Below are 12,430 nucleotides of genomic sequence, written 5' to 3' on the forward strand. Positions count from 1 at the left end.
ATTTTATATAAAATTATAATTGTAACTTCTGCACAGGTACATACAACTTACGAAACATCTATTTGATATAAACACACAGTATAGCTAACAGAATTTACCAAATGTTCTACTAGAAAAATTTTACAGTTTTTTAGAAGTATATTTAAAAAAAAAATATTTTTTTAAATCCCCTAAAATCGACGTTTCCAAGTGGGAATACCTTCTTAATCAAGTATCATCAAATCAAGATTTGACTTATATTTTAGTGCTATATTCATCAAGACATGATTTGAATTCATTTCCAATTATAAGACCGAAAAAAGAAAGAAAGAAAAGTCCACCTTAACCCTCTATGGATCGAATTGTTGTTTTAAATATTGACAGTTTGCACAGCCTTTGTGTTGGTATTTCTTTATTTTAGTCCCAGCAACCGTCATGAATATTGGTATTGGTTGTCTCGGAGGAATTATAGAATTTGTCCAAAATTCTCATGAAACAAACTAAAATTATTTGATAAAATGTTGATAAGTTAACATGTGACCTGAAAGTTACACGGGCCCATAGAGGGTTAAGTCACTTACGGTCCATCGAATCAAGAATTTGTTGTTTCCTTCATCCACTTCTCCGCCGACTGCCTCTTAAAGGGTACAAACGCTTGTCATAGATGAATGTTCGATTCCCAGGAATAATTAACTTGTATGTTAACTACAATATGCTTTATTACAACAGTGCGTACAGTTCGACAGTCAACCAAAATCTCCCTTTCTCACCGAAGGCAAGCATCGGACCCTCTTGAGAGGGTAGGTGGTGGTGGAAACTCTGTAGGACTCTTGAAATGAGTTTATGGGTTTTTCCATGGTTGTGCTTGTAAGGAAAAGCAAGGTTGCCGCACGAATTATCAAGCTGAGAAATGCTAGGTTTCCAACATGAATTACGCTCGTTTCCTGCTTGTATTTCGGAAATACGGAACGAGACATTGGTTCCGCTTGTACAGCTAAAAATATCATCGAACGAGTGTTTTACGTAAGCCGCAACGAAGCGATACAAATCTATGGGTGGGTGGGTGAAAAAGAGAGCAGCAAACGTGGCTTTCAGCGAGTGAGAGAACCCGTCGGGTTGTTAAGGTCGTCGAACCTCCAGGACCTGAGCGCGACGCGTCAATGTACCACCAGGTGGGCAGAACGCGACAATACAAGGTGCACGCGTGTTCGTGCGCTGACGACTGGCTGTGATTACATAAATAAATAGAAGAATCCAGTCGGGAGACCTTAATAATTGCGTGCCACTCGCGAGTTTCTCTCGCTGATAGGTATTAAAACATCTAGAGTGAAAAGCATATCTGATTACGTGATTTCCTCGTTGTGGATTATTTGCTTAGTGCATTCAAGTGTTCGATCATTTTGATACTCTTCGTTTCAAGTGTTGGATTCCCATAGTTTTCTGTCCACTGTGATTCTATGTTCAATAGCAAGATGTCCACTATGATCTTACCTTCGATAACAAGATATTCTCTTTTCTGTTTCTCCTATTCTTCTTTTGCACCTTTCTTCATAAAAATTCAGCCTAGTTAAGCTATGCTTACATTAGGCAGCTTATGTGTCGATCAAAATTGTTTCAACTTGGTTGAAATTGGTTTTACGTGAACAAACTTGATGCACTCTGGGTTGACCAAGTTGGTTGCCTGACTAAAAGTCGCAACTTAAAATAGTAGCATAATGTTATGGTTATGTTAAGCACTTTTTGGTTGGACAACCGAGTTGGCCAACCCAAAGTCGATCAGAATTGTCGTTTCAACTTGGCTGAAATTGGTTTTACATAGACAACTTTGATCTACTGCAGGTTGAACAACTCAGTTGACTAAGAGTCGCCTAATATAAACGTAACTTCAATGTAAACGTTGTTTTGGGAGTGTGATATGGAATAAGCTTGAAGATCTCGCTTTCGATGGATAAAACTAATATCCAAGGTATAGTTAAAATGACATTTTCACTTGACTGACGAAGTGACACTGGATGTGTTCATTCTGTGTCTGTCTTGTCTTGAGAAAATTACAGTTCTTAAATACATTTAGAAGAAATGCATTTAAATACTGCCAAATGAATTAGAGCGCAGAATTCTTATTGGTTCGGGTCTAGCTTGAATTTTCTAACAGGTACATGTCACAGAAAACCCTGACCTAACTGTAATTGTAGGTCAGGTCAACTGGCCAAAGAGGGATACAATGATCTTGGAAAAACTATGTTAGTGTAGTGTGCTGACTTCTTGACGAATAAAAATGACATGCAATTTAAAAACAGGTATGCTTATTGATTAACAGTATGCTATAAACGAAAATATCCTTACTGTAAGTTTCTATGAGGAGCTTCCTATTTCAGCGACAAATCCCTTTTCACTGACTTCCTTCAGCGAGCTGAATATCTTCAATTAGGAAAACTCATTTTGCCAACCCATTAAAATCTAAATAAAGGTCTTCCATGAAATGTCTTTTTTTTTCAAAGTTCCACAGATTAGTCTCAGACTCTAGGCTAGAACTATTACCTCCATTCACTCACGCAAGAACATTCTTAACCCTTTGAACTGTGAGATTTACGATTTTGCCTTCATAACGTTGCCATAGAGGCGACATTCAAGCGTGAAAGGTTAAATAGGAATTTCTAGCTGAGCTAAGGGTAGTTTGATTTCGAGAGTAGTGGAAATAAGAACCAAACTTTGTTCGACAAAGTATTATATCCAATTATGTTATATTAAATAAGGTTTTAACTTGGACCACCTCGATGGCATAAGAAGACAAAGTCAACCACTCATATAACTTGACATTAGAATATTATATACTATTCGATGTAAACTCATTACCCATTTATGAGTGTATAACAAGTGAACAGTGTACTTAGGGGACATCTACATATTGGGGCAGAAACTGTTTCTTGCATTGTTATGAATTTGGAGATGATTGTATCTAACTGACATTTTTTAATATTGAAAGATATTTCATAAATTGAATCTTTTATATCTAGGTACATATGTACCCATTCAAGTCGAAGAAATTTTCCTAGACCCAAGATTTTGAATAAACAAAAAGTAATTATCGATATAATTTTAAATCGACTGAGCAATTATCGCGTTATCCAAGGAACACAATAAATTTTAAATATTCCATACAAAATAATAAGTAAGCACTTATTTCCTCTAGGTAATTATAATTAGGAAATTCGATTTCTTGAAGGCTTGACAAATGTTATTCCAGATAAAAAGAATTCTTCAGGATACATATGTATACTCATCTTCTTGAGTAAAGTAGAGCAACAACCAATTTCCTCGAGTGTTTGAATGCCTTAAAAAACTGTGCGAGTGAAAGCACTTAACAAGCTGTAACAGTGTACATATCTGAACACTGAACAGAAATGATAATAAAAGAACAACACCTGTTATTTACGACTTCCCGAAAGACTCTAACGCTGTAAGCAATACTAGACTCGATAGATTGTACGTGCATCGTTTATTAATAGCGCTATTCATTCAATACTTCGCGCTTGGAGTGATTATTGGAAAACGTTATACAATCGCTGGCTAAGTGTATTCTTTTATACCTGACGAGGGAACATTCTCGCTTCGGGGTCGAGGCAGTAAGAAACTATCGATGCTGTCAGAAGCCCTAGTTAATAACGAAATTATATGCATAATATTAGCTCCTGATAGATTATGTGCTATGAAAGGAGAAACGTAGGAATTGTCTACACCTCGTTATTACCCTTACTAAAGAGTTACAAAATTAATTCTTAGTGACACTAGAGGTCATCTCATAAATACTGTTACTGGAAATTATTTCATTTCTAAGAAACTCAACGTTTACTGTTACATTTCCTCGCTAAGATGCAGAATCTTATTTTTTGCATTAGTATCACGCTTTTTTTTTAAATATAATTCCAACTACCTTTTCAACAATTTTTTTTGTGCATTAAAATGTAAAATGAGGATCAACATTACTTATGGAATCTCCTGCACCTAAAACTAACTTTTATGTATATGACCTATATGATAATAGATCTTAGGGGTACATATAATATTTAAAACAGAATTTATTTTTCAATCTGCTATAGAAAATAATTCAAAATAAAATCCACTGTAAAATATACAATCTAAAGCACAAAAGATCTATGAAAGAACTTCTATATTATTTAAAATATAGATATCAAATTACACAGTAAAATAAATTTTTGTTTGCTATTTCTTCTTTGTTAAAATATAACTCTTTATACATTTATGGGAAATTCAAATATACAAAAGAATATAGAATATCGAAACTTAAATACACTTTAAAATATAGAAAAGGTGAAACGACTTTTAAATTAAGTTTAATTTACATACATATTCGTAACCATAAGTAACAAGAAATAAAAATAATCTTTCTATCAGAATTACTGAAGTAAAAAACTTTCACAGAATCGTTCAGTCTTTTTTAAATGTCCTATAGTACATACTCATTAACAGGTAATTTATTACGGTTCAAGTGAACCTTAAATAACAACACAAAATATAATTCATTTTCAATACGGAAAATTGTGTGAAACATTTCTGGCATGCACAAGCAATCGCGAGTATTTTCCTAGAACACATTGCTAAATTTTTGGCAAGTGTTTTCGCCTTGTTACCTATTTAATATTTATAAAATATTCAATGTTACAAATATATTTTGCGCATCTTTATTTCACGAGGAACAAGTTGCACATATAATATGAATTTTTATTGCTTCAATAGCATTAATTACCAGAAAGTAGCAATTTTAAAAGCAGTACCAATAGAATTTATACATACATGTACAGGGTGTTCCACGTATGTAAATGTTATAGGTAATAAAGTTCGAAGACTTCATTTTTACAAACAATTATTTGAGACAAAACTTGAATTGCTCTTTCGTTTTCAACAAAAACACTTTTTTACGTCATAATTTTTCAGTTATATGTAATTTTTGTTGTTATTTATTTTGGTGTACTGTCAGGCTGGAAATGATGAGTCCATGATACATCAATAATGGTGATTCCATCTAAAAGCAAAAGTAAGGAATTGTGGATCCACTTTGCACCACGAAGTGAAGGAAGTGGTGCATGCATGGCTCATTGCTCAGCTGAAAATATTATTTTTTTGAGGGCATAAGAAACCTTTTTTGACGATGGACCAAGTGCACTGAAAAGTGAAGAAACTATATTAAAAAATGATGTTAATGTCGTTTTTCTGATTGTGTTGAAATAAAAGTTGTATCTATCTACATTATGATAATTAGGATAATTCTTACCTCACCCTAGTCTGAGTTAATGAATTTCTCATGGGTGGCGAAATTGAAGACACCTATCTTATGTCTTACATTAAAAATGATTTTGAAAGTGACGTTAAAATTCTATTCATCCCCCGAGAATTTCTGGCTCCTCATACTCGGTCGAGGTACACGCGAGGTAGGTTGATTGCAGGTATCGATCTTGAAAACAAAGAATCTATGTTTGCGAGCACGCAGCCATGCGCTCTGGTCTCGACCTAAATAGTCATAGACGCGATCTACGAGAACGTAAATAAACAGCGCTGTTAAGCAGATGTATCTGTAGGCACAGTGAAGGTCGCTCGTAATCGTAAAAATCCATTTCTTTCGCAGATAACGCCCTGCAATACGCCAGCGACGCCACCGAATTTTCCTGACGCACTTCTCGCGTTCTCCAAAATGTCCGCAGGAGACAAAACTCCCTCGGGTAAGTTCCATCCTTAATTAATATCGCCGTCTAACACGCCTCGTTCTAACGAAACGTGATGTGTTATACAGGGTGTACCAAATGTCACAGTCTGCTTTGTGATTTGGTCAGGTTCGAAAATACACCATGGTGATATGATTATGTGGACGTGTTTAAGGGAACCCACAACCAAGGTATATTCAAGTAAAGACCACAAAGAAAGATCGATTGATCCACTTAATAATTCTATCTTTTTTTTCGATTTTCTGGATTATCTAGTTTTAATATTACCTGGTAGCTAAAAAAGAGTGCTTTATTTTTCTTATTTAAGTGTTAAGAAAATGGGTCTAAATGAATGAAAAACATAATTCTACTGGAGAGCTACGCTACCAAAAAGTATTTGATGATACGTTTAGTGGGATAAGTACTTAATATTACTTAACAGTAATACACACACGCGTAAATTAAAATGGCAAAATTGGAAATATAATAAGAACAAGTATGTTAATTTGAGATACATAAGAAAAAATTAACTATGTTGTGCTTTACTGTATTTTTTGTTTTATCGAGTGATCAAATACTTTTAAATGGTAGTATATATTTGCGAAAATCAGCAATAATTTATTTGTGAATCTATTTATTTCGTTTATTTATGGAATGAATTGAATATTTAAATTTGGTAACACTATCATGGTACGACTACCTCCACAAATATTTTTTTTATATATTTTGTTTATTAATAATGAATGACCCTGTTTATGGAGTAGAAATTGACTTCTGTGATAGTATTCATCTTTCAAAATAAAAATACACTTTTACATATACACGTTTAGTATTTAGAACTAAACAAAATTGGCTAAACTGTGCAAAAAGATGTGTATTATTATAATTGACACTAAAAAAAGAATAACTTTCGTTACATATCTTTGGTTGTGGGGATTCCTTGACATTGTAACTATCAGAGCAGTCAAATGACTGTTGCAGTTACCCTTTATACAGGGAGTTTGACAACGAGTGTCAAAAATTTTAAGTGGTAATTTTATCTGTCACAATAAGATAAAAATAGAGACAGACAAAATTGCATTTGCAGACTTCATTATTATTGATGGTTATTAATTATTGAGAAAACGCTTATTAAAATACACGTAAAATATATCTGACTTGAAGGGCCATTCTACTGATTTCGTACGTCACACCTATTTGTCTGACTTATTCTAGTTCTACTGTATTTGACTTAGAACTTATTCTACTGACTTCACTATGCCTGGCGTGGCTCTAATGCACGCTGTCAGTAGAATATGTCCTAAGTTAAACACATTTCTCGCGAATTTTATATACCTTTGCAAAACGTGAAATTAAAATTTCTGACACTTGTCGAACATCCTGTATATGCACTCGTTACAAATTTGATTTTTTCGCAGTTAAAAGCGAATGAAACTTGTGATATAGTTGACCCAGTATCCATATAGCACAGAGACATCTTGAAAACGTTTTAAAGACATCGAATAAAGTCCTAAAAATGTCAAAAAGACATCCAAATTATATCGTAATACATTCAGGCATAAAATGTACGTGAAATAGACGTCTTTAAGACGTCGTGTGCTATATGGGTAGTCGATCACTTAATAAGAAGTGTCGATTCTTTTAATGAAAAATACGTTCAAACTGAAGAAAAAAGGACTTTTTCTTTTTCTCTTTTAATTATATTTACTAACAAAAAAGAACTCAGTAGCTACACCTAAGGTAGTTGTCTCGGTGCTCGATTGGTACTTAGTAGTCAATCACTTCAATAAATAATGATTTTATAGTATTTATTTATTTATTGTATGATACAGTGAGATATCTAAACTTATTGTGTGATTAATTTGAGAAAATTCAAGAAACCCTATATTATTATTTATTAAAGTGATCGACTATTGGGTACTGATCGAGTACGTGGTCAACTAGCTTATGCATATTTTTATATTATACATATATATGTATATATATTTGTATACTAGATTTCACTGTCTTTTATATTATTAATATTAAATTCACTCTTATACTTCAAGCATTGATTTTATACTTTCATTTAATACCAAATGAAGTGTTTCAGAAAATATTAATAAATTGACTAATAAAAAAAGTTGATAATTTAATAGAATAATTATGCACATAAATAACCCACGAAAGTTAAGCACGTTATTTTAAGCATGTATGAAAATATCAAACAAGTGCTTGAAGTATAAAAGTGAATTTAATGTTCACTCATCCTTAGACGTAGGGTTAAGCTTGGCAGCCATATTTGCATTATATATTTACTTTAACACCAAAAACATGTGCTTATATAGATCTAATCAGTTTTGTGGTATGTATTCATTGATATTTTTTGTTAAAAGAAACGAATATTAATCGTTAATCTAGTTTTGAAATTTAATAAAGTTCACAGTAGAACTGATAAAAAATGCATTAACATATCTCACAGATATTACATATGTGTACGAAGTTTTCTTGGTAAGCAAATATCTCGTGCTATCAATGTTTATTTACAAGAGGCGTGCAAATTGATTACCACGCATTTTTACACAAGATCAAGGATGTTCTCACATCGTTTTTCCTTATTACAGTTTCCGCATTGATACCGGGAATATAAACAAACTGATTCGTAACAGCGAACGTTAGTCACTGAATTCTTACACTTTTAATCACAATGCACTATGCTGTATCGTTCATTTGCTGCGACAATGACATAACTAAAAAAGTTGCTGTCTTTTATTTATCAGTATAAAACAAAATAATTTTCGCGCTAAATGCTAATTTCATTTCAATTCCAGAAAATCGTAATTTCTCAATTAAGTCATGATTATAGCAAGTGAGTAATTACATTATCAACCGAGTTTACAAATCATAATAAATAGGCATTAATGTTTTTCAAAATTTGTTATGCAATTTTTGTTGGAATCTAATTTTTCAATATAATACACGATATTTGAAAAAATGTTGATCTAATAGGTATATAGAACTTATAAAGAGGTAAGAACTGCTTGATAGTCACAAATTTAAAAATTTGACGAAATTAATTTTTATTACTCTTAATTTATACACTCAATTACATAAATTTAATACCGAAAGAGAAATCATCTCGCATATGAATAAGTAATGTCACATTTTGTTTATTTTGAACGAATTTATTCTTCCAGTTTAAATGAACTTGCCCTTGATAAGCCTAAAGGTCACATGTACAACGTCTATAATAATAGCTTTTAGTATTCGTAATCAGCACGCGAGGAAAAATTTGACCTATTCTCTCACCTCTCTCAACTATATTAATTTAAAGAGATAAAGTTTATCACAAAAATGTGTAAACATTCTACAAATTATAATATTTTCAAAAATACTAAATTATTAAATATAAAATTTATCAGTTAAAATTAAGAATATTCGTTGAAAAGTTTGCAAGAAAATGTTATAAAACGCATATTATATATTGATTAGGTATTCAGGAAATTTTTGTGGCTAATTATACAGTACAGAATTATAACAAAATCAGGTTCATCTTCTAAAATTAGCGAACTATGACAAATGGTAGATGTCAGATGTCAAAAAGTCAGAAATATACTGAATGTAAATTTTTTAGCAATTTGATAAGTGTTTTGATGTTTGCAACTTTGTTGGAAACGATGAAAGTCACACTTGGCTCACAACTGTTTTGACTGTGCTCCAAATATCTCGCCCATTTCTTTCACCCACGTACTCCCTATATATTTCTGATTTTCCAGTATTTTGGATTCTGTGACAATATTTTGAATGTCGTCCAGTCATCATAAAACTTTTACATAGCAACAGAAAGGGAACTCATTTCAGTTAATGTTTGTACCTATAATGAAATCTGTAACACTGATCATTCAATAGCGTTTAAATTCGTCTAATGAAATGTTTGCTCTATCTCTTACTGTTTTAGTCTATACAATTATATTAGTTTATAAAGGAGTTTATAGCTCTTAAGAGCTCCTGGCTCAGGTGCTTGAAACGCCCTGATCTGTACCTGGAAGCTAACCTGATCCAAGTCCTTTTTTCTTATTTTTCGGGAGAGCAGAAAAACAAATGCTATTACCTTTTTCTTAACATATGTAATGTAGCATTTGAGGTAGTTCATACTATTAAATCCCCTTCATTTATAGCGTAGTTTAAATGAGAAACCAGTTAGATGCTGTATAAAACTTGATTTTGAGAAAAATGCTCTCAGGTTCAGAGATTGAAACTTGTATTTCTGATAACATCAAACTGGTCTTCCATATAAATTAATCTCAGAAAGATACTCCTCGATATAGAGTTGTCAGTGTATCATGAGCCTACAGCGTGAGGATTTTTTTAAAAACTATAATTGGTCATTTTGATAACTTCCCTTATCAGAGCTTCAGAAAGATCATTTCATCGCTTCAATTAAAGGGCTTGGAGAGAAAACCAGCTCCAATTTTTAGCAAGAATGACTTTTTATATGAATCAGTGATCTTACTTAGCTAAGTACTGTGTATGGTTGATGAGTTGGTAGTTGGAACAGCAGTTAATCCCACCTTTGTCAGCGCTACAAGCACCGATTAGTATTGTTCAGAGACCATATGGTCCCAGAAACCAATTAAATTCGTATTATTGCCAGGACCATCTCTTGAGCTCTAAACAGTAAATGTGACCGATTCGGTCAAATAATGAAAGTTCATGCGACTCGATTTTATGGTTGTGGCCAAATAGACTTCCTTCGCCAGAATCAATACAGTAACTTTTCATTAGTACTGCAAATTATAAATAAAATAGTGGTGAATGGTTTTTGCATCTAGCCTTTTAATTAAGTTACTCAGATGTCAAACTGATCAACTCCATGAAACAAAAACTAGGAGAAAATAATGATACAATAAATGATGTACAGGGTGATCAATTTAACTGGAAACTCTCTAATGGGTACTGGCAGCACTTACAATGGTAACAAGATTTAGAATAAGTGCTACCAACGTTCGGAAGATCTCCAGATAAACTAATCACCCTGTATGTTATAATTGAGCTTGAAATAAACAACCAAAACAATCTACTATAGTGAACTATTTAAAGCAAGCTCTGTAAGACGCGTCTCACTATAAGTGATGGGACCAGATCAGATCGAATCATATTGACTCTTATTAGATCTTTGAAGTGACAAAGAGATTAGAAATAATTTCAAGTGGTTTCAAATTCATCACTTATCATGAGGCATGCCTCGAGGCACATCTGTTCATGTAGAGTCCGCTTAACAGATGATTGGTTTTGTTCCTAAGATATTGAATTCTTGACTCAGAACTTAAAATTTGTCAAAATAGCTTCGAAAATATATTAAATATTATTTCCAAACTGTACAAAGTTTCACTATTTTCTGTAGATATAATCATCAATTGTTAATACAATTAATGAAGCTTAACAAGATATTTCAGTTTAAGTAATATAACACGTTCACATTGGTCATGTTGCCCCAAATCACTTGCATTCAACCTACTTGAATTGCAGTAGCTTGACTAATCTGCACCTGCACGTGCTTAGACGAAATAGAAACTTGAAAGGATATTTCAAGTCACCTGAAACAACACCTTCCCACAGATCAAACTGCCTTAAATCACTTTCATTCAAGCTACTTAAATTCAAGTACCTTGACTAATCAGAACAAGGCTCAAAACTAAAATATTTACAAAAACTGGAGTTCATCAGTTTGGCCCTTGAAAGACTCAATCGCAAGCACCGATATTTGAATGATCCACAAAACAGAAATCTATTGTCCGATTTCAGGAATGTCTCCCAGTCAAAACGGCTTGCACCAGAACTCGATGCAGACGGGTCCTCACCACGGGGGTCGGTGTAGCGTGAGCGGTAGCACGCAGCAGCAGGCGCAGAGTCAACAGCAATTTGGCCTAGGCGAGCCGCAGAGATAAAAGGAACTGGCCATTCGGCGGCCCGTGCGCGAGATCCCGCGGTCGCTGTTGCGATATGCACGTTGACGGCGTCTCAGAAGCTGGAGTCATGGTTTTGAAGATCGACCGCTCCTCAGGGTTGCACCGCGAGACCAGCGGAGCCCATACCCGAGACGAACGCGCTCGTGCATCCTCATCCCTTAAAGGACGCATGGTACCCTGGAAAACGTGCGCACGGAGAGAACCCGAAATCAATTTAGTGCCACGCGCGCTTAGAGAACGCGATGATCTCCGTAACAGAAAAAAAAAAAAAACATTAAAACATAAAAACAGGTCCGTCTAATCGAATGACACGGTGTACGTGCATCTGTAGTTAGTCGGCACGATCCTCGATTGTTTGTTCTTGTTATTCTTTGATGGTACGCAACATCGAATGTCGGTCGTGATCATCGAGCCTCTGGAGACAACTCTCAAGAAACCTTTCTTCCGTCTAGACGTCAGTCATCTGGTACACTGCACGAGAGCAGAGGTTGCGAGGACTAATATATATATATATATATAATCTTATTTTCTCCTTTAAACGCGCTGGGACGGTAGTTCCTACGACTATGAAAGACAGCGATACTCCTTAGCGTTTTATGGAATTAGTACGCGTCCAGAATGCCGCTTGATCTATGTAAATGAGTAGCGAGAAGCCTCCTCCACCGTCCCGGGTATCTTCCTCGTTGTTTCTCGATCTACAGACTCGCAGCTAGATAGGAAAGATTTGCGGCGGCTTGTACGGGGAGCCGCGGAAGTCGACGAGAAATTGAACACCAACTTCCACCA

At 34.2% G+C, this 12,430-nt stretch overlaps 1 protein-coding gene across 1 annotated transcript in view; it reads left to right on the top strand.

Moving 5' to 3' along the window:
• Positions 1-12,430, top strand: part of LOC143186748 (UBA-like domain-containing protein 2) — a 77,047-nt gene that overhangs the window by 63,881 nt on the left and 736 nt on the right. Inside the window, exons 3-4 of the mRNA XM_076390488.1 lie at positions 5,621-5,714; positions 11,481-12,430. The exon at positions 11,481-12,430 is cut by the window's right edge and continues 736 nt beyond it. Of these exons, the coding sequence (XP_076246603.1) occupies positions 5,621-5,714; positions 11,481-11,623 (237 nt within the window). The 3' untranslated portion in view covers positions 11,624-12,430. The remainder of the gene's footprint in view (positions 1-5,620; positions 5,715-11,480) is intronic.

The sequence above is a fragment of the Calliopsis andreniformis genome, unplaced genomic scaffold (genome assembly GCF_051401765.1).
Source record: "Calliopsis andreniformis isolate RMS-2024a unplaced genomic scaffold, iyCalAndr_principal scaffold0022, whole genome shotgun sequence".
Lineage (NCBI taxonomy): Eukaryota > Metazoa > Arthropoda > Insecta > Hymenoptera > Andrenidae > Calliopsis > Calliopsis andreniformis.